General features: G+C 37.5%; 2 protein-coding genes across 10 annotated transcripts in view; one reads left to right on the forward strand and one right to left on the reverse strand.

Moving 5' to 3' along the window:
* The window catches only part of PTBP3 (polypyrimidine tract binding protein 3), a 101366-nt gene extending 93465 nt beyond the window's left edge, over window positions 1–7901 (reverse strand). For 2 of the 7 annotated variants that reach the window (XM_073806415.1, XM_073806414.1), the window contains exons 1-2: window positions 7724–7901; window positions 4810–4843 (exon numbers count right to left, since the gene is read on the reverse strand). In XM_073806415.1, coding sequence (XP_073662516.1) covers window positions 4810–4843; window positions 7724–7731 — 42 coding nt within the window. In that variant the 5' untranslated portion in view covers window positions 7732–7901. Of the gene's footprint in view, window positions 1–4809; window positions 4844–7723 lie in introns of those variants that run through there. The other 5 variants (XM_019946407.3, XM_019946406.3, XM_073806417.1 and 2 more) reach the window with 3 other exon arrangements.
* Window positions 7902–8201: 300 nt separating this feature from the next.
* The window catches only part of HSDL2 (hydroxysteroid dehydrogenase like 2), a 126221-nt gene continuing 108757 nt past the window's right edge, over window positions 8202–25665 (forward strand). The window contains exons 1-3 of one of the 3 annotated variants that reach the window (XM_033858404.2): window positions 8202–8272; window positions 13253–13308; window positions 16425–16496. In XM_033858404.2, the coding sequence (XP_033714295.1) occupies window positions 16444–16496 (53 nt within the window). In that variant the 5' untranslated portion in view covers window positions 8202–8272; window positions 13253–13308; window positions 16425–16443. The remainder of the gene's footprint in view (window positions 8273–13252; window positions 13309–16424; window positions 16497–25665) is intronic. The other 2 variants (XM_019946410.3, XM_019946414.3) reach the window with 2 other exon arrangements.

Genomic DNA, 25665 nt, shown 5'->3' on the forward strand with positions numbered 1-25665 from the left:
GAGCCTGTGCTCCGCAACGGGAGAGGCCACAGCAGTGAGAGGCCCGCGTACCGCCAAAAAAAAAAAAAAAAAAAAAAAAACAAGCCGCCTCCCCCCCCCCCCCACCAAAATTGTAAAGGACAAATAAAGACTTCTTCAGACAAAAACCAAGGAAATGTATTATCAGTAGACCTGCCCTACGAAAAATGTTAAAAGAAGGTCTTTGGGGAGAAGAAAAATTATGTAGATCAGAACTCAGATCTACATACGGAAAGGAAGACAAGGAATAAATGAAGGTATTTTATACTTCTTATTCTTAATTGATCTAAAAAGCCTGTTTATTTAAAGTAATAATAGTAACAATGTATTGGGTGATTACTGCATATGGTTAAGTAAAATGAAAGATAACAGTGTCCTAAGGGACAGGAAGGAGAAATTGGAAATGCTCTGTTGAAGGTACCTGCAGTATACATGAAGCAGCATAGCATTATTTGAAGGTGGACTTAAAATGAGCTGTAAATGTATACTGCAACCATTAAAAAAATTTTTTTAAAGAGGTATAAGATGCTAACAGAGGAAATAAATGGAATCATATAAAATGCTCAATTAAAACCAGAGAAGGCAAAAAAAAAAAAAAGGAGAAAATAAAAACAAAGAACAAGCTAATGAATACAAACAGTTATGAACAAGGTACTTATTAATTTAACTAAATTAATCATCCCTTGAAACGTGAATGGTAATGGCCTACATATACCAATTAAAAGACTGATTGCTCAGAGTGGATTTAAAAAAAAAAAACAAAAAACCTAACGATATGTTGTCTACAAGAAACCCACTTTAAAAGAATAGGCAAAAAAGTTAACATTCATAAAAGAAGGTAAGTGAATGGCTAATAAGCACATGAAACGGTACACACCATCACCAGTCATCAGGTCAATGGAAATTAAAACTATAATAAGATGCTACTAGGCATTACAGTTATACTCGCTAGAATTCCTAACAGTAAAGTGTTGGCAAGGATGTGGGGCAACCTGAACTGTAATACAAAGCGGCTCCAAGTGTAAAGTGGTACATTTAAAAAAATAACCAAGTTAAACATACACATATCCAATTTTACTCCTAAGCATAGTGTACAATGACACACACATTTACCCAGAGACATACACAAATGTTTACAGTCGCTTTATTCATAATAGCTCAAATCTGAAAAGAACCCAAATGCCCACCAACATGAGAATGGATTTTTAAATATTGTGATATATTCACACAATGGAATACTCTCGTTAATAAATAAGAAAGAACTACTGATACATAGAACATAGATAAATCTAAAAATCCATTTTGCTGAGTAAAAGCCAGGCATCAAAGAGCTTATGCTGTATATATGGAGTATTAATATTTATTTCATTTATATGAAAATCAAACACACAAAATCTTTGGTGACAGAAATCAAGAGTTGCGTAGACTGGGTCTAGAAAAGGGCAACAGGAAACAAGGGGATACGTTTGTCAAAATTTATTGCACTGTACCCTTAAGACCTGTGCATTTCACTCTATGTAAGTTACTGCTCAGTTTAAAAAAACAAAAAAAATTTCTGGCAAAGGCCTTTTCTGTAGTTCAAACACTGCAAGCAGTAGGTGCATTTTTTCTGCAAAGGGTCAGAAAGTAAATATTTTAGAATTTGCGGTCATATGGTCCCTGTTATAACCCTTCTGTCATTGTATCGTTAAAGTATCCAGACAATATGGAAACAAATGAGCATGGCTGTGTTTCACTAAAACTATTTACAAAAACAGGTGGCAAGCTGGATTTGGTCCACAGGCTGTAGTCTGCTAACTCCTGGTGGAGCAACAGAAAATCAATCTTCAAAATTAATTTAAATACACTGTAGTGTTTTTTCCTATATAGTGACAGGCATGATAATTATTAGAAGCCAATTATAGTCCTTCCTAAATTTTTAGGTTTTTCTATACTCATCTAATCATTTAAAATAGAAAGATAAACTAGAAAATCCCTAAAATATATTTAATATGGAAGATCATCATTTTAAAAAATCATTTAATGGCCACTATAGTATTCTGAAAAATTACCCAGGAATGTGAGAAATATTTAAGATACACTAGCTAGTAATAATTAAAGTATGAACTAGAAATTTAAAATACACTTAGTTACACACACAAAAAGCTATGTTACCCACAATGCTGATGCCTTGATTTATCTGGTATAATAAAGTTCTTGAAACATGCCCAGCATCAATCATCATCACCTGGTTTGTTCTTTATTTAAAAGAATTGAAAATTAAGAACAGCAATTCTTGCTGTTTTTAAAAGCATTTCAGAATACAAAATAACATATGGAAATAAAAGAAATATTTTATGAGAAGTACCAAAAGCTAATTTTTTGCCTAATTTAGGCAAGGCTCAAAAACCCTGCAAAGAACCTGCAGGTTCAAACTCTGCAAAGAACACTCAGGGTATACAACTAGGTATAAATAAATCTCAAATACAGCACAGCCCTAAGCTGCCTGAAAATGTTTATCCATCTTCAAGAAAATTCTAATCTAAAAAAAGAATTTAATTCTCTCTCACCATGGTATATACCTATTAGAAGAAACACTAGCAAAATCAGAAGGCTTGGGCTCCAGTATAAGTTTGCCACTTAATTGACTGTGTGAGAATTTGGCATCCATTCATTAATCAAGCATTTCTGAGAGCTTACTATGTGCCAGACACTGGAAACACAGTAGTGAAGGAAATATCAAAAATTCCTGCCCTCATGACACATTCTAGTGAGTCACTTAATCTCTAAAAACAATTCAGTTTTCTTTCACTAAGGTAATGGACTTCATATTTAAGGGTATTTTCAATTCTCTAAAATAAAATCCATATTACTTTCTGCATCCGGGAAAGCAACTGATGGAGCATAACCTGAAATCCAGTCTTTCACTGGCTAAAACTATTTCTTGTGTCATTATATTCAGACAGCAAATAAAAGAAAATAAGTGACATTCTTGAAGAACTTATTTAAATTAGCTAATTTTGGTTTATACAATCTAGAGAAAATATGAGCCTTATTGGCCTATTACTTGGTAACTAAACTTCCTTGGATGGGATCCAAGAAAGAAGCAGAACAATCTTATGAGAATTTTCTTCATATAATGAATAATTTTACAGACATTTGCAGTATTGCCAAGTGAATCAACTAATCAGCTTATCCTTTCTTCAGAGTAGGATCTGATCTCTGTTTCCAAACTGCTTGCTGGAACACAGGTAGTCAGAGATCCTAATTGCATATTCAAATCTAGTTCCTGAGCCTTACATTTAAATTTTTCTCTTATCTATCATCAAGATATATTTTTCCCCAAAATAAAACAGGCATGACAGTCCTTCAAGCATAATTCCTCAACTCCCAAGTGTAAGTTTTTTAAATGTTTCATGTATTCGTTTTTCCCAGATAAACTCTAGAATCACAAATTATGTTTCTGGTAAGACCAAAACAACTCTCACTTTAAATATCCCTGCCCCTACGGAGACACCAAAAGGGATCCAAGACATAAGCCTAAGCCTGCGGTTTCTATCTATGAGTATCATTCCCAAATGAGAAACTGACATAAGTATCTACCAAAAAAAAAAGTATATCCCACCAAGAGGTTTCTCCATTTATTTTCAACTCATAAAATATGTTCGAAGTTTGCCAAAGCAAGCTAACTCCATCCAACTTCAAAAGACAGTATAAGCAGTAGTCCCCAATTATGCTAATCTTGAACATCCTATTGTTAGTCTAAAACTCTGCTATCTTTACGCTTATATTTTAAGATGTTTTAGGAATATGAGTACCACCATCAGATCCAATAAAACCAAATGCAGAAGTGTTGAAATTGTTAGCTAGAGATGATGGACAGAAAGCAGCAAAACAACTTTACATAAAATACATGTAATATACACATGAATTATTTCCATTTTCTATAGTAATATGAACTGTAAGTGGTCTCTAGAACTAGATTCTCAACTCAGCTGCATCAAATACCAAATTGCTCAAAGAAATCTTAAAACTTCCATTTATATTTTAAAAGCCTCATATTGATGAACTCGATTTGTATTTTAGAATCCAATAAATGAGAAGATTTTGATAAAACTGAAATGACTTATAACTTAGAAGAATCATTACTGTAAAATATTAATTATCCAGCTCTCCCATTGTTCACCTTTTAGACAGTACCCTCATTGCTGGCAGCGAGGTACAATGAAAAAAAAGGTCAGGTTTGTAATCAGAAAGACATGTGTTTGAACTCTGGTGCACCACACCTTGAACACAAACTTTCTGAACCTATTTTTTCATCTCTAAAATGGGAATATTAACACCTACCTTGAAGAACTGTTTCAATTATTAGTGAAATATATGTAAAGCATCTTTTATATAATAGGAATTGAAGAAACTTTAGCTGCTATTACTATTTTATTACTCATAAATGCATCCAAGACAAGATAAAAGAAAGGACATGGCAGGAAAATAAACCAGAGCCTAGGTTACATGTAACTGCTAAAACAACAAAAGCAAATAAATACCCTGATAGTTCAAGCGAAATTTTGGGCTAAACTTTTTGTTCACATTTTATATAAACAAGATAATATTGTAACCACTCTTTATAAACACATAAAATCCAAAATTAGCTACAGGTCTACTTATGTTGGAGCTAAATAAAAATGAAAGATTATCATCATACAATAAAACAGATAATTTTATGAACAGGTGAGATGATTTCACCATTGGAAAAAAATGCCAAAACTAAGATTTAAAAATGCTTATGAAAGGATATTAAAAGATTCCTACCTTTAAACCGACTGCTATAAGATCTGTAACAACACTGTATGGAAAAAGTAAAAAGAGAAAATGGAAAACAAAGTTAGAGAACAAGTTTTAAAAAGACAGAGATAATAAGATAAAGAAAAAAAGAAAAAGCATTATAATAACAAATAATAAAAATAAGAATGTGATGAGTTGTGAAATGTTAATACAAAGAAAAGTGATGGGACAGTCTAGCAACAGCAGAGTGTAAAAGCAAAGCTTTAACAGCAATGTAAGAAACAAATAATAAATCAAATTCTCCTTTGGTATTTAGAAAAATGTAGTTGTGCTTCAATAAAATGAGTACGTGTTTATCCATTTACCTCTATTTAACAAACCCAAACCAAAACTTTAAATCACCAAAGTTCACTCTTTTAAATCACTGGTATGAATTATCGTATTTAAAGTTTTAAATGAAACAAAACCAGTGAGTGGATTTTACAGAAATAGACAGTAACTTGCAAATTTGCATCTACCACCCAAAGGGCTCACCAAAATATAGCTAAGACAGTCTCTCAGAATTAAAAACACAAACATCAAACTTCAGACATCAAAGTTTTCAAAGATTTGCTTTAAAAAAAATTCTACCACATCAAAACTGTGTTTAAGTATCAGTAGGAAATGAGCACACACACACAAAAGAAAGTTGGGATTTGAGGTGGAACTAGAAAGTTATGTTGACTGGTGGTTTGTTTTTTTAACTATCCAAAATAATGAAAAAGGACCCTTTTCAGGCTATGGAAGAATGTAGAAATTTAAGTAGCCTCCTAAAAGCATAAACTGTGTTCAAAACCATATCCCGTAACACCAAGATGTAAAAAACCCACATACTTCTGCCAAGCAAAAATCCATCTCTTCCAACCCCCCAAAAAACTGTCTTCAATTAAGTTTGTCTCAACTCCTAAAAGAAAGCTATAATAAAATTCTATATATTGTTAATAACCTATGTCATCATTACTTAATAAAAGTAAACAAGTTTATGTTTGTTTAATGATGCAAACTTAATTGTTTTAAACAATAACCATGTAGAGTTAAGATTTTTTCTTTTGAAACTTAAACTTTGTTTGAAATCTAAATGTGATAACTGACATTTGTGCATAAAAAATTAGATTGTCTAATATGTACTAGGTATTGGTCCCGATGCAAAGAGTAAATCATGCTGCTACTTGAACTCCCAAATGAACTTACCTTCCAGTATGTCTTACTGCCCCACATATTTAAACCAATAAACTCATTCTTAGCTTTCAAACCACATTTAGGGTGAAGAGAAAGTTAACTTCTTAAACACTATCTGAAAGAGTAAGTCTGCACTTCACAGTTGCCCAAGAGTTTAACAGCCAAGATGCATAAGCCAAGAGTCCTCTTTCTTATCACTATAAATTTTCCAATACAAAAAGCTAGTCTGCTTCCGTATCTCAAGTCAAACCACTAGTCAAGACAATTCACTACACATAGTGAAATACTACTTCCACAGCCTTTCTCAACTGAAATATTGGTGTAATTATACAATTAAGATAGTAAAATTCTGCGCACATATAAAGTGTAATTGAAAAAGGTGGTGTGAAATGAGTTTTCAACAATGCTCTCAGAGAAGCTTCAATTAAACAATAAAAATAGATTCAATTAAATTTTAAAAATACTTTGGAGAACATCACCACCACAAATGAAATCTAAAATTGCACTTTGTCTAACGTCTGTAACAGTGTGCAATGTACATTCAAATGAGTTAATCCCATATATTATCATATAGACTTATTATAAAACTAGGATAAACGAAATCTAATGAAGGCAAAAATTGTTCGAAGATTCCATCGTCTTTACACAGTACAATTACAATCAACTATATGGCAACATGTATGCGGCTTTACTGTTCAAGCAAGTTCTGTATATTCCACAACCAAGAGGTCTCCAGAAATCTTGTCATCAAAATCAAGTAAAAGGCCAAACAAAATCTCAAGTGCATAATGAAAATAAATAAGTGGATTTGCAGGCTCTAATAGAGGTTTTTTTTTTGGATCTTGATGCACATAGACTACGACCTTCAACTAATTCACCAAGATCCTAATCTAGTTGTTTTCTTAATCATTCAAATATCTGTCTGGTCCCACCCCATAATCCTGGGTCCCCAGAGAAATATTTATATCGGTGATCCTAAATCTTTATTTTGGCCACAGACCTCATTCACTTTTAAAGCGTTTCAAAGCTCCCCGAAAATCGCACTTATGCAATATTTTGCATACATCGCAGGGAATTCACAAGTTTCTTGGGGGGCGGGGGGTTGGTAGGGGCACGCGTCCCTGGTCACCGAGTCCGGACGCCCGGTGTACGGTAATCGGTAACAGAGCTCCCAGCACAAGCCCGGAGACCGCGTGGGACCCCGGCTCCGGGACCGGGTCGCCGTCCAGACGTGTACCTGCGCGTGCCCTAGCCGTCCGCCACTCCGCGGCCACTCGCCTCCCCGCCAGAGGAAGCTCCAGCGCCCGCCCCACCTCCCCGGTAAACAGCAACTCTCCGAGCGGGAGGACGCCCGCCCCGAGCGCCGCCTCCGCCTCCCCCAGCGCCGCGCACCATTTTCTGAGAGGAAGTGTCTGGAGGCCGGGCCGGGCTCGGCGGACCTCGGCACCCGCGGGGTGCACTGGGCTTTCCTCCGCTTCCTTGGGCGAGGGTGTGAAAAGGCGGACATTACGGGGGCACCGCGAGGGGGAAGGAGAGGCTGCGGCGGACCGCCCCTCCGGGTCTCGGGACTCCTTGAGGAGGCGCCCGGAAGCCCCGCCGTCGGGCTCGGCCCGGGCCGCTCCTTGGGCCGCCGGCGCCGCACCCGGCTCCCCCGCTCCGGCGCGTCCGGCCGAGAACCGAGAAGAAGCGGGCAAGCGCAGCCCGGTGGCCGCCAAGCACTTACCCATCCATGGCCCACACGGAGGAGCGCACAGTGCGGAGACTGACGGGCCCACCGCGAACGGAGGGAGGAGGCAGCGGCAGCAGGGCGGCTCCGGGTACCGGCAAGCTGCGCTTCTCTCGAGCTCCGGCCGGTCGAAGGTGGAAAGAGAGTGGAAAGCAGGGGCGGAGACCAGGGACGCTCCCGCCACCGCCGTGCCCCCGCCTTCCCCACCCCCCAGAGCGCGTCCCCGCCTCGCCTCACCCCGCCCCTCAGCGTCGACGCCCTCCCTGGGCCCCGCCCACAGCCGCCCTCCGGCTCGGCTCCAGGGCGCCCTCTTCCTGCGGCTGCCCTGAGACTCCTCCTCCGGGTGCCCCGCCCCGGCGCGCGCGCCCCGCCCCCGCCTCCCTCCTGCGCTCACGGGAGCGCGCGCCTTGTGCTTCCCGCTTCGCCGCCCCACCCGCGCTCCCGCGGGCTCCACCGGCCTTCCGGCTTCTGCGCCCGGGGCGGCCTAGCTTGGACACCTCCCTCTACCGGCGGGAAAAGCGTTGGGGACCCGACTCCGGAGAGTAGGTAGGAGTGTCCCGCGAGGGCCCCAGAACCGCGGCGGAATTGCCCCGGGTGGGCAAGGCTGTTGGTGGCTCGGCCCGGAGCAGGGAGGCCCGGCGCGGGCTGTGGTCTTCGGAGCCCCAGGCCTTGCAGCCCCAGGAAGCGCCAGTCACCCGCCCGGTGACCCTCACCGGCTCGATAGGTGTGGTTGGGATGAAGATGAAAGAGGGGAAAGAGACTGCCCCGAACTTGAGAATATTTGCGTTTTTATACAGTTTTAGTCTCTGAGTGCCTTTCGACCTCGACTGTGTGGGATCGAATTTATGGGAAACATTCATCGCACAATATGGAATGGCCACTGTATTGCTAGCATTTTATAAAAGTTTACACATTCTCCCTGTAAAACAACAACAAAAACCTACGAGGGAGTGCTTATTCTCGTTTTTCAGATGAAAATTTAGACATGAATAGAATGATTTGCCTACAGTTTCACACCCGCTAAAGCCCTTTCCTCTTAGTCTGAGCAAAATTAGAAGCATATAACTTAGTGGCAACTTGCTTTTTTTCCCTTTTATATTCTGTTTGGTTCCGAAATTGAATGATTTTTCAATTCGGAGATTGCCAAAACGTGAGCCACTAAACGCTGTCCTCCACCAAATTCTTAACCTCCTGAGTAGAAAGAGGGGGCCGCTCCCTCTCATCCTCATATGAAAAGCCAGTAACAAGAAGCTCAATCATCTGTCCTTGCTACTATCCCGCTTTTTAAAAGTGGGTGCTACCTAAAAGATTTAAACTGTCGATTCATCCATCATTCACTTAATATTTATTACTTACTCTGTGCCAAGCACTGCAGGGCTATCCAAGAAAATCAGGTCCCAGCCTTTGCGGTTGCATGGATTCCTCCCTTAGTTTATTTATTTATTGGCAAAACAGTTTTCAAACAGCTCAGGTATCTTATTCAGAGAGATCATTTTTAAAATACTGTATCTAACCTAAATCCCACTTTGCAAAAGGTCAAATATATTCTGTTTTGTATGTTAAATCTAATTGCAGTTGTAAACATTGCCAACTTACATTGCTAGATGGATATTAAAAATATCAGCAAGATAAATAGCTGATGTGGTCTTGCTATTGTTGTTTTGGGGATATATTCTGTTGATGAAATTTCCTTAATTTTTTTTTTTTTAGCTACACAAGTAATAATATGCATACATGCTCATTTGGAAAATTCAAACAATATTAAATATTAACAAGTTATAATTATTTTTCTTCAAAAGCCACCCACTGCCCACGATAACCAGTGTAACAATTGTGTGTGCATCCTTCCAAGACCCTCACTGGTTTTTGCTTTTCTCACGTAAAAATCCTGGAGATTTTTTTTTCATGTCAGTACTTTTCATTTACTTAATTCTTTTTAATACTGCATAGTATTTCATAATTTCATGTGCCATAATTTTATTTAACCTTTTCCAAAATAGTGGAAATTTACAGTTTCTAATTAGTCAAAATAATTAACAGTATTGCAGAGAACATCATGTATGTCTGAACATCTTTGCACACGTATAATTATATCTGAGGAATAGATTGCTAGAAGCAGAATTGCAGAACAAAGGGCATAAGCATTTTCAGATTTCATAAATATTGCCAAAATAATTCCCTAAAAGCTGAACCAATTTACTCTTTATTTTTTAAAAAAAGTTCTATTTCTCTTAGCCAATGCCTTAAGATAACTAATAAATTTCAATATTAAAAAATAACCATGAAGTCTATCTCAAACTCACTGTCCATGTTACTAACAATAACTCTGAAAAGTCTCCAGTGTAAAGTATACCTGACTAAAATGAATAGAACTATATGGTATTTCCTAAACACTTAACATCCAGTTTTACAACAGAAGCCTAGATAATCAAAAAACTACTCAGGACAGAAAACAAGGTGAAACCTTGTCCTTTCCCCTGCCTCTTGGTCATAAGTTTAAAAGACTTCTCATGGATTCAGCTCCACAGGTTTGTGAGTTTCTCTGATTCAAAAACAGTAGATACTATGGAATTTAGTTATGCTACAACACTTTTAGGACCCTAGCTATCCCCATAATCCATATGGCATTGGAAAACCGTGGCCTTCTATAATGTCAGCAGAAGTTTCTGAGTTTCTGGAATGATCAGATATCACCCACATGACCTGGCTTTGCATGAGAGCTTTATGTTCTGTATACTGGCTTCTTGATGGCAAAGAGGATAACACATTCTTTATTTGCTAATTGCTCTATACTTTTGAAAAGTAAGACAGTTACAATAGTTTATAAATTTTCTAGCATTTAACCTTCCTGTGTTTTTATTCTAATATTTTTTCTTTTTTTTTTTAAATTCTAAGAAATTCCCCTGAAACACCTTCATCTGATAAGAGACACCCCTGCCCCCTCCATTATTATGTTTGGACAAAATGTAACCTTTGAACATTTCCCTTAAGGCATTGCAATATGCAGTGGTAGTTAACATTTAACCAGCATTATTACCCTATTCATGTTTATAGGTAAGACTTCTTAAGACAGAAAAATAATACAGAGATGCCAATATAAGTCAGAAATAAGACCAGCCATTTGATGAATCTGGGAGGTGGACATTTTAATATCATTTTATCCCCTGATAAATATAAGATCATAATTGTTAACATATATATGCTAAGACACAAACATATGAAATTATACTGAGTGAAAAAAGCTAAACTCAAAAGGCTACAAACCATATGATTGCATTTATATGACAGTCTGAAAATGACAAAATGACAGAGATGGAAAACAGATTAGTGGTTGCCAGGTGTTAGGAAATGGGGGGCGGGGGGGTTGGATATGGAGCGAGAAGGAGATGAGTGTGACTATAAGGGAGTAGCAAGGGGGATTTTTGTGGTGATGGAGCAGGTCTATAGCTTGATTGTGGGGTGGGTTATACAAATCTACACATGATAAAATTGCACAGACCTTTAGACACAAGTGCATATAAAACTAGCAAAATCTGAGTAAGATTTGTTGATTGTACCAGTGTCAATTTCCTGGTTTTTTTACAGTTATTAAGATGTTACCATTGGGGGAAACTGGGTGAAGAGTACGTGGGACCTCTTTGTACTTCTTTTAAAACTTATTGTGAATCTATAATTATTTCAAAATAAAACAATAAAGAAATATTCCAAAGTGTTCCCTTAATACATGTTATTTGTTCAGTAGTCAAGCAATAGCTTCAAAGGCTTAAGAAAAATGTGTAGGTGTATAATTCATATTTTTCAGGTTCTATCAACTTAGTAGGCAGACTAGGTTATAATAGCTGACACACACTGAGTCTTCCCAGTCTGTTGTATGATGAGCCTTCCTTCAGAGTCCTTCCCAGCTGTTTGAGGAGTAGAGTTGAAAGTGTTTCCTGCATACTCACTGACCTCTCTGCCACCATGAGTTATGTCCGTTTTCCTCAGCCTGTTCCTGGCCCTGATGTAATCATTTCCATGTAAAGCTGCTAACATGACCAGTGCTTGGTTCAGGGCACTCCAACGTTTGCACTGAAGATGCTGTCTCTCGTCACTGTCCTATAGTAGCAGTTGCCAGCCCAGTTGCTCAGCTGAGGCATGGACATTGAGCAGTGGATTTTCAAGAGTAATTTTTCTTTTTACCATACTGTATCACTGAGGTCCCAACGTCTCTCAAAGTTTTCCCGTTGCGGAGCACAGGCTCCAGACGCGCAGGCTCAGCGGCCATGGCTCACGGGCCCAGCTGCACGATCCCACATGCCCTGCATCAGCAGGCGGACTCTCAACCACTGCGCCAACAGGGAAGCCCTCTCAAAGTTTTTAATAAAACAGCCCTTTCCATTTTCATTCTCAGAAAATCCTTTAAGATTTAGGCATGAGTCTGGGACAAGGCCGGAGAACAATCCGAGTGATAATCACTACCCTCTTTTAAGAATCATCATTCCCCTTAAGGACTGACCTTTTGTACTTAAGACTGGTACACTCTACTCTCTACCCTGAGGGTGTGTTCTCACTTAGGAGTTTCCTTGGCCCAGCTTGGAAGTAGATCTCTTAGAAATAGAGGACAACATATCTCTTCAGAGATGCTTAAGTATATTTGATCCTGCCTGATTTCAAACTGAGGACCCTCTCGCCCATGCTCACAAAAAGAGAGGAAATTCTATTCACTACAACAAAGAACTAGAAAGGGGCACTGTTTGAGTTAGGTTAAGGAACACCTCTGAAATGAATAGTACTGTATGGTAAAGAGTGGTCTTAGAGCCAGACTAGCTAGTTTAGAATCTTAAATCTTTGTGAAGTCTGTGCAGCATTGCATTGCCCTGGCCAAGCTCATAGTGGAGGAAAACGTCCCATCCCAGCCATTGCCACCCCTGGGAGGAGAGGCTTTCCCGGGATCAACAGTTTAAAGATTCTCAATGATGAATTCTTGTGGCTACCAACCTATTCGGCTGACGCATGGACACTGAGCAGGTGAACATTGCCTTTAGTGACAACATTCTTGAGGATTCTGATACCTACCTATATTATGTGGCCAGATCAGGCCATTTTGGCACCAAGGGCTTGGCATCACACTTGTGTCAGGTGAGAAGGATGCCAAGATCCTCAATGATGGGCAGGATCACTTTGAGGTCAATATTAATGAACTCTGATGAGATAGACATCTCCTCCTACATTGGATAGACCCTTTAGAGGACACACAGGTTGGGGGTGAAGTAGACACTGCTGCCACCTACCCCTGAGAATCCCCTGTCCCCACCCCAAGGCTTCCCTCTTTTGCATCACCACCACTCCTAAACCCCCATTTCCTGATTTGTCAGAATTTTTTTAAACAAAACTTTAAAAACAAAAAAAGTTTATAAACCAGCACTTACTAAAAGTGTGAACTGGGACAAATTACCCAACTTCTCTGTGCTTCAGCTTCCTGAAGAGGGGATAATAATAGTACTTTTCTAATATCTTTTTTTTTTTCTTTTTTCTAATATCTTTTAGGGAAGGTTTAAACAGATGAATTCATGAAAAACACTTAAAACAGTGTTTAGCACATGGTAAGTGCTCAGTAAGTTTATACTTATTAATAATTATTATTTCATATTACTATTATGAGCTTACAAAGCATCAGAATTCCTTGAGAACATAATTCAAGAATCATTTGTCTGGTGAGGACTGTGAAAAGGTTTATAAATTGTTAACTAGTCCCTAACAAGGTAGGAATGGAATATGAGAATAAGAGTCTAGAAATTTTCATAGCAATTTGACAGAGAAATATTTTTCTTGAATCTAATAATAAAAGTGGATTAATATTGTGTATTTGTTTTTTATTTCAATTTTTAGTTATTTTTATTGTATTTTTACAAAAGGATTAACCCACAGAGGATTGGAAAATTTTTTTCAATGGTTCTTTACCACAATTTTAGATTTTAAGTTCAATTTTTTTGGCCGTGCCATGTGGCTTGCGGGATCTTAGTTCCCCAACCAGGGATCAAACCCAGTCCCATGGCAGTGAAAACGCTGAGTCCTAACCATTGGACCCCCAGGGAATTCCCTTATGTTCAATTTTTTTTTTTTTAGTCTAGTTTTTTGTTTGTTTAATTTTTATCTCTTGGCCATGTGGCATGTGGGACCTTAGTTCCCCGACCAGGAATTGAGCCCGCATCCCCTGCATTGGAAGCACACAGTCTTAACCACTGGACCGCCAGGGAAGTGGCTTTTATGTTCAATTTTTAACTTTTTAATTTTATAAGTAATATATGAATATATTCTTTTTGAGTTTTTAATCATTTATTGTGGAAAATTTTAAACATAAAAATAAATGGAATTGTTTAATGATCCCCAACTACCAATCACTGATAATTTTAAAATTATCAGTGTAGAGCAAGCAGTAGTTCTCAAACTTTAACATGCATCAGAATCTGCTGGAGGGCTTGTTAAACAAATTGATTGTTTCTGCTTCAGGAGTGGGGCCCAGTAATTTGCATTTCTAGCTGGTGCTGTTGCCACTGATAGTATGGGAACCAAACTTTAAGTGTCCTTGATGTAAAGGGCTAAGATTCTTCTGTAGCCACTACTTCATCAAAAGCTGTTTATTTTGCAACCCCTAACCCTACTACCCCTCAGCTTCAAGCATGTGTTTCTTGCTAAACCCAAGGCAGACTATATTCCTAATAACTTTTTTTTTCTCCTAACCTTAATGCACAGAATGTACTTTTCCACAGTTACTCTCAGGCATCTACTTTTGAGAACTGATAACAGAATTTTTGCCTTGTCCCCTCTTCACATTGTTGCTTCATCGACCATTTTTCTCATGAGCAACTTAAGTGTCTATGAAGTTTTCTTTCTTCTCACTTGTTTTCTAAGAGTCTTACTCTAGGACTTTCTACATCAATATTCTGACATTCTTTTCTCATCTACAACATCACCCACTCTTCACCATTCCACTCAATTATTTTCTTTTAGGTAAAATTTACATACATTGAAATCTACAGTTTTTTTTTAAAAAAAGGATACATCCATGTAACCTTGTAATTTACACCTCTGGACTGCTTTTAAAGAAAAGATACTTAAGTAGTTGACCCAAAATAATTTTCTAACTATTGATTGAAATAGTTGCATTGACTAAAATAGCATTGACTTTATTATAATGGCAGTTAAATATTTAGAAACATTAGACTAGATTCTTACCCAACAGTAAACAAAATAGATTTAAAAATTAAATGTAAAAATTCAAAAGTTATTAATTTCAGAAGACAAAATCGTTTGACTATTAAAAAAAAATCCTTGTTCACAATGTGAATATAGTGCTGACTCCTGCAGCAAAGGTTCTTTGGCCAATGATATGGGAGATGCTCAAAATATTTAGTAACTGGCACTAATTGGGTATCAACCATTCGCAATTAATGTCCTTAAACTACTAGTAGGGCCAAACCTTTGTATATTAGCTGGATACCAGCATGGATATAACTTCACGACAGTGGGCAATGTGGCAAAGACTCAGTTGTATCAATAACTTTCTATGTACCTTCATTTCTTAGCATGCCATGGTATTTACCCTCTATCTGAATCAAATGCATCATCTACATATCAAGCCTCTCTGCTCTTTTCTCATTAGCCCAAGACAATTAAAGTGGCACTAATGGGTAGGAAAGCAAATAGAAATACAAACATTGGCTCTAAATTCACATGGTAGTACTTTGTTGTGAAAGTTATCCACCTGATCTGGAGTATCATTATAAGATATTTTAGATGTTATAAACACAAATGTGACAAATTGAAACATTGTTGCAGAAAACCCTCAGACCTCCATGAATGTAGTCACAGGCCTATTTAAGAAACATTTGCCTGAAACAGTTCTCAAACTTGAGTCATTCCAATACCAGTTCCATAATTCTTACTCTATCCATGTACCATCTTCACTCTTGTTTACTTAACATTTTTCTTTAAATCACCTCACTTTTTTACCTCAATATTTTTATTTTAAAATTATTTTCTTTTATATCACTATCATAAATGGAAAAACCACGATCACTTGCCATAAGAGCTGTCATAAATAAAAACAAATACAGTGAAAACAGAAAATGTTATTAAATTCTACCTAGATACTATTATCTACTGAAGGTTCTGGACCAGAGGCCTATCTCTCCTTTTAATAAAAAGGGAGAGGGACTTCCCTGGCACTCCAGTGGTTAAGACTGCACTTCCACTGCAGGGGGTGTGGATCCCTGGCTGGGGAACTAAGACCGTGCATGCAGCAAGGCATGGCCAAAAAAAATTAAACATTAAAAAATAAAATAAAAAGGGAGATTACCAACAAAGTATTGATGTAAGAAGTATACTGGCACCAAAGCAACTATACTCTGATAAAAATTGATTAAAAAGAAAAAGTATACTAGCACCAAGAGGAAACTTTTCTTCTGTCTCTGTAACCGAGCAGGACACTATGGGGCCTTCCAGGACAGACCCCACCCGCATATCCTCTGCTTTAGCTCCTCTCTGAAGTACCCAGATAATAGTGTTTGGGGAGTTCCCTGGTGACCTAAGTGGTTAGGATTCGGGGCTTTCACTGCAGTGGCTGGAGTTCAATCCTTTGTTGGGGAACTGAGATCCCACAAGCCGAGTGGCCAAAAAAAAATAGTATCTGATGCACATTTCCTGAGTTGTTTTACAGATGCTAAAACCACCATCAAATGGAAGAAAACTACTTGATGATCATGAGCATAGCCCCCAGACCTGCTGGCACGTAAGGATTAATAATGTTGGCCCCTGTGACACTGCCCTGTTACCTCACCATCAACCATTCAGAGAATGTGCACTAGCTGATCAGAGACCCTGCGACCACCCCCAACCCTCACCTTGCCTTTAAAAATGCCTTGCTCAGGGCTTCCCTGGTGGCGCAGTGGTTGAAGGTCCGCCTGCCAGTGCAGCGGACTCGGATTTGTGCCCCGCTCCGGGAGGATCCTGCATGCCGCAGAGCGGCTGGGCCGCTGGGCCTGCGCGTCCGGAGCCTGTGCTCCGAGGCGGGAGAGGCCACAACGGTGAAAGGCCCGCGTACCGCAAAAAAAAAAAAAAAAAAAAAAAGCCTTGCTGAAACCCATCGGGGAGCCCCGGTGTTTTGAGCACTAGCTGTCCTAAATTCCTTGCTGGGCGCCCTGCAATAAACGCTTCACTTTCCTTCACACAACCTAGTGTTGGTAGATTGGCTTTATTGCATGTGGGCCAGCAGACCCAAGTTTGGCTCAGTGACATTTCCAGCTTTCTAAGAATTTCATCAGGTAGATATTCAATTTAACAAATCAAGTAGATGTTGAATTTTGGCATTTGAAATTATCTTGGTAATGGGGTATATGATTGTGAGATAATGGTGTAGCTTTTCTCCTTATTTCATTTAATGCAGCAAATTATTTTCATAAATTTCTTCATGTCAGGCCATTTTGCATTCACAGAATAAACCCTACTCTGTCAAGGTACATTTTAAAAAATACATTGGTACATTTGTTTTGCTAATATTTTTTATTACGGTTTTAATATCTCTATTAATAAATGGGATCACTTTAGAGTTTTTTGTGGTCTCTCTGTACAGTTTTGGTATCAGAATTCTGACAACTTCCTCGGGTAAATTAGAAGACCTAGTTTTCGTTCTAGTGATGATTATCATTAAATTTTAAATAATATACTTAAATCATCAACTTCAGAAGCAAAAATGTATTCAATTCAATGTACTCCACTCTGAGAAATGAAAGAAAATAGCCCTCCACTAACTCTCTCCCTTCTTTATAGTCAGTTTTGCCAGGGGATTATTATTTTCACATTATGTAAATTTTCTATGGAGTCATAATCATCACATTACATTTTATAAATAATTACACTTATTTAGACATAACTGACAGTGTTGTGCTTTTTAAATTCATCTTCCAGTTAGTAGAATAAATTTTCAAGATTTTTTTTAGATGGGATCTTGGGTTATCTGTTTCCTGAGTCCTTACAAATTTTATTACTTATCTAAGGTAAAACTTAAGTGGATGAAGAACTATTGAGTCACTCCCCAGAAAACTCTCTAGCTATAGCCCTTCTCTCCTTCAGCATCATTAAACTATGGTGGAAAAGACTGACGCCAGTCTTTTTCCTTCTGTATAAACTATTTCTTTGGGCAGATACTTGGAAAAGTTTTTCTTCATCTTTGAAATTTAGATAATTATTTAGGATATGTCTTATTTTGAATCATTATTAATTTTTCTAGAAACAATCTTATGGGCAATTCTCAGACCTCATCTAAATCAAACCATCTGCAGAAGTTGACAGTTCCCTCCTCCCTGATACACTTTCTTCACTTGGTTCTCAGGACACTGCATTTTTGTTATGTTTTTGTACTTCTATGGCCACTCCCATCTTCCTTCCTGGTTCTGAACTCAAGGCATTCAGATACTTTCAAGACTCAGTCTTTGACCTTCTCTTACTATACTTACTCTCTTGATACAGTTTCAAGGTTTTAAATATCATCTATAGCCTGATGATTACCAAATTTTTTTCTCTAGCCTTGAACTCTTCCTTGAACATCAGATTGGTAGTTCCTAGTTGGGACCAGTCAGGTTCCCATCTCAGAGCCCTTTGTACCTTCTGTTCCCTCTTCCTGGAATGCTTTTCCCCACATGGTTTGCTCCTTCCTATCCTTCTTCACATGTCACTTTCCCACTAAGACCTTTCCTGACCACTCTATTTGGAATGGGAAATCATGCATACTCACCCTACTATCTCTCCTCCTCCCTGCTTTATTTTTCTCCTTACTCTAACATGTATAACTTACTCTTTTTATTTATTGTTCATCTCCCTTTGCTAAAATGTAAAATCAGGTAAAGCAGTGATATTTGTGTGTGTTTGTTTGCAGATGTATTCTTAGCAACTAGAACAATGCCTAGCACATAGTAGCCAGTATCTTATTAAACGAATACAAGATACAGGTTGTACCTGGCAGAGACAATCTTTCTTTTGATTTGGAAATTATTTACTGTATTCAATTTGTATTAAACTTGTTCTATTTTCTTCCTTAGCATTACTAACTAGTTATTTATTGGTCTCTGATTGATTGTTTCCTTATTTTTATTTAATGTCATATGTTTTTTTCCCTTAATATTGTGTATGATTTTCTCAAGCCTATTCTTTCCAACTATAACTCAGATTTCTATAGTATTAATTTGATTCCTTACTATTTTTAATGTGTTTTAAAATTATATAATTTAATTTTTCCCTTTATTCTTTCACTAGCTCTGCCAGCTTTTTTCTTTTTTCATCTCATTATTGTCTTACATACATACTTTTTTTGGTCATGCCATGCGGCATGTGGGGATCTTTAGTTCCTCGAACAGGATTGAACCCACCCCCCTACAGTGGCAGCATGGAGTCTTAACCAATGGACTGCCAGGGAAGTCCCATATTTACATTTGTTTAATTGAAGTATAGTTGATTTACAATGTTGTGTTAGTTTCTAGTGTACAGCAAAGTGATTCATATACGCACACATATGTATTCTATACATATATATAAAATATATATATATATATATATTCTTTTTCAGATTCTTTTCCATTATAGGTTATTACAAGGTACTGAATATAGTTCCCTGTGCTATACAGTAGGTCTTTGTGTTCATCTGTTTTATGTATAGTAGTATGTATCTGTTAATCCCAAACTCCTAATTTATCCCTTCTCCTTTCCTCTTTGGTAACCATAGGTTTGTTTTCTGTCTGTGAGTTTGTTTCTGATTCATAAAAAAGTTCATTTGTATCATTTTTTTTTAGATTCCACATATAAGGGTTATCATATGATATTTGTCTTTCTCTTTCTGATTTACTTCACTTAGTATGATAATCTCTAGGTCCATGCATGTTGCTGCAAATGGCATTATTTCATTTTTTATGGCTGAGTAATATTCCATTGTGTATATATACTGCATCTTCTTTATCCATTTATCTGTTGATGGACATTTAGGTTGCTTCCATGTCTTGGCATTGGGGTGTGTGTATCTTTTTGAATTAGAGTTTTCTCTGGATATATGCCCAGGAGTGGGATTGCTGGATCATATGGTAGTTCTATTCTTAATTTTTTGAGGAAACTCCATACTGTTTTCCATACTGGCTGCACCAGTTTACATTCCCATCAACAGTGTAGGAGGGTTCGCTTTTCTCCACACCCTCTCCAGCATTTATTATTTGTAGACTTTTGGTGTGAGGTGATACCTCACTGTAGTTTTGATTTGCATTTCTCTAGTAAATAGCGAAGTTGAACATCTTTTCATGTGCCTGTTGACCATCTGTATGTCTTCTTTTTTTTTTAAACAATTCACTTTAAAAAAAAATTATTTATTTTAGGCTGCATTGGGTCTTGGTTGCTGCGTGCAGGCTTTCTCTAATTGCGGTGAGCAGGAGCCACTCCTCACCGCGGCGAGCGGGCCTCTCATTGCGGTGGCCTCCCCCGCTGCGGAGCGCAGGCCCCAGGCATGCAGGCCTCAGCAATTGTGGCTCACGGGCTCCAGAGCGCAGGCTCAGCAGTTGTGGCACACCGGCCCAGCTGCTCCGCGGCATCTGGGATCCTCCCAGACCAGGGCCCGAACCCGCGTCCCCTGCATTGGCAAGCGGATTCTCAACCACTGCGCCACCAGGGAAGCCCCATCTGTATGTCTTCTTTAGAGAAATGTCACTTTAGGTCTTCTCATTTTTAATTGGGTTGTTGTTTTTTTGATATTGAGCTGTATGAGCTGTTTGTATATTTTGGAAATTAATCCCTTGCCAGTTGCATGGTTTTCAAATACTTTATTCCATTCTGTGTGTTGTCTTTTTGTTTTGTTTATGGTTTCCTTTGCTGTGCAAAAGCTTATAAGTTTGATTTGTTTATTTTTGCTTTTATTTCTTTTGTCTTGAGAGACAGCCCCCAAAAAACATTGCTACAATTTATGTCAGAGAATGTTTTGCCTACATCTTACCTATATTTTAAAATCTCATGTTTCATGGAGTCCTTGTTTAATTACCTAAATAGGGCAAAGAAGTATTTTGCCCAAAGGTTTCCTCTTATCCGTGTTTGTTCTTCTTTAAAAGTACAATTCATATGTTTTCACATATTATATTCTTCTACTTCATTTGTGATTGTTGTTTTTGGCATGGGTTTCTGCTAGAATTGTTTTTCCTTGTCTGTGTAGGGCAGGGAAGGGTGCCTTATTTTTGCGTGATGGTAGTTCTATTCTGATATTAAATTTACTAAAGAATAGTGTGAGTCATTGAGAGATCATAAATCTCTCCACTTACCTGTGAATTATTGAAATTTTTTTTTTTTTTTTTGCTTTTGATTCAGCTAGAGGGCTAGATATCAGTGGTTTATATTCTCGTTTCACCTTTCAACTACTTGGTGGGTATAGTGGAGGGGGAGTGACTATGTCAGGGTTCAGTTCAGTAGACTACCGGCAAGTAAGGTATGCCTTCTCTCAACACCTTTTCACAAAATACTTTGAATATTCTGCTAAGTACCCACATTTGGTTGGGCACCTTTCCCTCCACTCTTTTTTTTTTTTCCTTCACTCTTACTAAGTTAAGAAGGTCCTCCTCACAGAGGACTGGTTCTATTCTATAACATACGATATAGCACAATTAAATATACATGTGTGTAGGCATGGGTAGGTATATATACTTATATTTCCAAGCTTTACCTGCTGAGAAGGCCGAACAATGACACATCATTAACTTATGCCCACATTTTAGTTTCTAAATACTGTTCCCCAGTAAAAAGAACCAGGACTCCTCAGAGAAGTCATTGTTTCCAGGGCTGCAGAAGCAAAAATACTAAATGAGCCTAGAGTATCTTGAGGCGCTAAAAAGTAAAGAAGTACTTATAAAATGATAGGGACATGCCAAAAGGGCACAGGAGTCTACTGAAAGATCTCCTGGTGACCAAAAGGGAAATAGTTTGAGCAACAAAATAAATAACAATAGTATTGTATAACCCATAAAGTAAAATAACCATGAGCCAATACTGATACAAATAAATAGTTGAAGAAACAAATAAGTGAAGGAAAAGGGATAGCTCTTCCTTACAGATGAATTCTAATTAACACGCATAGACAGAATATGGGAAATAGAAAACCATTGTTAGAGTAATTGCTGCAGACAAGATCCACCAATGGATGCTAAAATTAGCAAAATTTTAAGAATATGATGGCATAGTCTCAAAGTATCTCCCCTGAGATATTTATTAATTATAAAGAGAAAAATAGTAATCTTGCAGTAAAGAAACTCAGCAGATACCATCTTAGCTAAGCAATCAAGGTTAAAATTAACAGTAATATGACATGTTGACATGAACTCCTGATAGACTGCACTGACAAGGTTACATTGCTCCTATGGTATTTTGGCCAAAAATACATAACTCAATCTAATCCCAAGAAAACACTAGGCAAACTTGAAATCAACAAAATATTTTTTGTTTGTTGCACTCTTCAAGATCGTCAGTATCATGAAAGACAAAGACTGATGAAGTGTTACAGGTTGGAGGTTACTAATGAGACACAACTAAATGCAATGTGAGATACTGCAACAGAAAAGGGACATTAGTGGATAAATGGATAAAATACAAATGATATTTGTTTTCTGTTGTTGTGTAACAAATTACCATGTGCAAATTTAGAAGCTTAAAGGAATACACATTTGTTATCTCAAAGTTCTGTAGATCAGAAGCCCACGTGGGCTTGACTGGGTCTCTCCTTAGTCTCACAATGCCCAAGTTAAGGAATTGGCCAGCTGAGGCTTTTATCTGGACTGTCTGGGAAGAGTCAGCTTCCAAGCTCTTTCATTGTTGTTGTAAGAATCCAGTTCCTCATGAATGTAGACCCAAGATCCCTGTTTCCTTGCTGGCTGTCAGCCAGGGATTCTTGAGGCTACCTGTGTTCCTTCTTAGGTGGCCCCCTCCATTTTCAAAGCAGCACTGGTGAGGCTAGTCCTTCTCGTATTTTGAATTTCTCTGACTTCTTCTGCCTTCCTTTTCTGCCATCAGCCAGAGAAAGCTTCAGCTTTTAAGGGCTGTTATCTGAGTCAGGTAATCTCCATTTTCTAAAGTCAGCTAATGTGGAACTTTAATTACATCTGCAAAATCCCTTCCAAGCATACCCACAATTAGTGTTTACAAAACCAGGGAATGGGAATATTGTTGGAGGGAAAAACCTCTAGAATTCTGCCTATCACACAAATAAAGTCTGTAGTTTATTTAATAGTATTGAGTGATTTAATTTCTTAGTTCTGATAATTGTATTCTGGTTATACAAGAGATTAACATTAGGGGAAGCTAGACAGAGGGTATTCAGGAATGCTCTGTAGAAATTTTACAATTTTTCTGAATGTCTAAATTTTTTTCAAAATAATTTAATACATAAATTATTAAGCATAATAATAAAATGACCACCAAGGAGAACTTGATTTCAAAGGCAAAATTGAAGGTCCTTTTATGTCCTTTTCTAATCCCATTTCTGATTTCTCCCACCCCAGTGTAAAGAGTGGTAATCCTATACCCTTGCTTTCATTATAGTTTTAAGACATTTGTGCAAATTCCTAAACCATAAGAACTTTATATAAATGGTTGAATATTTTAATATTCTTCTGCCATTTGTTTTTTCACTCAATATTATGATTCTGTGATCAATTCCATGTAGTTCATTAATTTTCAATGCTGTGCAGTATTTCTCTATGAGAATATGCCACAATTTATCCATTCTCTTGATTGATATTTGAGTGGTTTCTAGCTTCTCCTTGTTGTCGTTGTGTTATTATAAATATTTTTTCTCTGAATATTCTTGTACCTATCTCCTGAGGCACTTACAGAGATTTCTCTAGGTCCTACAGGCTAGGTTATATGTTCAGGAGTGGAATTGCAGAGTCATGGAATTTGCTAATCTTCATCTTTACTTTGTTTCCAATGTGATTTTATTAATTTTCACTACCACTATTATCAAGTGTTTGAGAGATCCAATTGCTCATACTCTCAATTGGTATTGTACAATTTTAAAATTTTGCCAGTGAGTTTAAAAATGCCTTTTGTGCCCTAAATTTTCATTTTCTAATTATTAATACAATTGAATATCATGTCATATTTTACTGGCCAATCATGAATCTTCTTCAGAATAATATCTGTAATGTATTTTACCTATTTTTTTCTATTTGACTATTGTTGTTTACTCATTGGTTTTTAGGTGTCCCTGGCAATAACTATAGTAGATATCTTCTTCCAGAATGTGGCTTCTCTTTTCATTTTCTTTATAGTGTCTCTTAATTTTAGCAAAATAAAATGTATCAATCTTTTTTTATTTATGTTTTGGGCCTTTGCTTAAGTTTCTATTCAGCATTATACCATAGTTCCTGTACAGTAAGACAAGAAACAGAAGTAAAAGATGTGAATATTGGAAAGGAGAAAGCAAATTCCCATTATTTGCAATTAATATAATTATATAGAAAAATCCAAAAGTATGTCAAAATTGTTAAAATTAATGAGTTTAGTAAGAAGTCTAGGTATGAGTACATGAAAATCAGTTGCATTTTACATACCAGCAACAACAATTAGAAAATATCACTTAGAGGGAATTCCCTGGAGATCCAGTGGTTAGGATTCCACGCTTCCACTGCAGGGGGCACGGGTTCGATCCCTGGTTGGGGAACTAAGATCCTGCAAGCCGAGTGCCATGGCCAAAAAAAAAAAAAAAAAGAAAAGAAAATATCACTTAGAAATGGTAATCCCATTGCCACAGAACTATACACTTAAAAATAGTTAAAATGATAAAATTTGTGTTCTGTACATTTTATCACTCACACACACAAAGGATGCCATTAAATTTTGTATAAAAACAAAAATAAAAGATACTGAGGAATAGATTTAACCAATATCTGTAATACCTTATGGAAAGAAAAATGAAACTGTATTAGTAAAGTCCCAGCCTAAAGAAGTGACGTACCATGTATGGAGTAGAAGACACTAAATTGTAAAGATATAGTTTCCCAAAGTGATCTATGGTTTCAAAGCAATCCCAAGCAATATTCCCAGGAATTTCATGAAATGATTTCTAGAATAAGACAATCTTGAAGAATAACAATGTGAGAGGATTTGCCTCCCCAAATCTTAAAATTTATAAAGTCAAATAATCAAGAAAAATGTAGTATTGCCATAGGGATAGACGAATTATTTAATGGAACAGATATGGGTATATATGAAAACTTGATGTAGGACACAGAAGGCATTTAGGTCAATGGGGAAAAGAGTGGAAGTTTATCTCTACCTCATTACAAATATATTAGTAGATATCAACCTCATACCCACATACAATGAGCAGCTCCAGGTGACTCAAAAAGGAAAGGCAAAATTTTTAAGCTTTTAGAATAACATTTAGGAGACTATCTTTATGACTTCAGGATAGAAAATGAGTTCTTAAACATAATTTCAATTTAAAGACATCCACACTTTAGTAATTCCACTCCTATATGTACATAACCTAGAGAAACTTGAAATGTGCACTAGGAGACATATGAAAGAATATTCATAGCACCGCTGTTCTATATAATAAACATGATATGCAAATAACCCAAATGTCCATCAACAAGAGAGATGGGCAAATAAATTGTGGCATAGTCACACAATGGAATAGTATACAGCAGTGAAAAATGAACAAACTACAATAGGCAATGCTATGGATAAATCAAAATACTGAATGAAAAAGCAAATCAGGGACTTCCCTGGCAGTCCAGTGATTAAGACTCTGCATTCTGGGGACGCAGGTTCAATAGCTGGTTGGGGAACTAAGATCCCACATGTTGTGCAGCATGGCCAAAAAAACCCAAAAAACAACAAAAAAAGTAAATCTGAGAAAACTATATATACTACAATACCATTTC

Source organism: Tursiops truncatus, chromosome 6, assembly GCF_011762595.2.
Source record: "Tursiops truncatus isolate mTurTru1 chromosome 6, mTurTru1.mat.Y, whole genome shotgun sequence".
NCBI lineage: Eukaryota > Metazoa > Chordata > Mammalia > Artiodactyla > Delphinidae > Tursiops > Tursiops truncatus.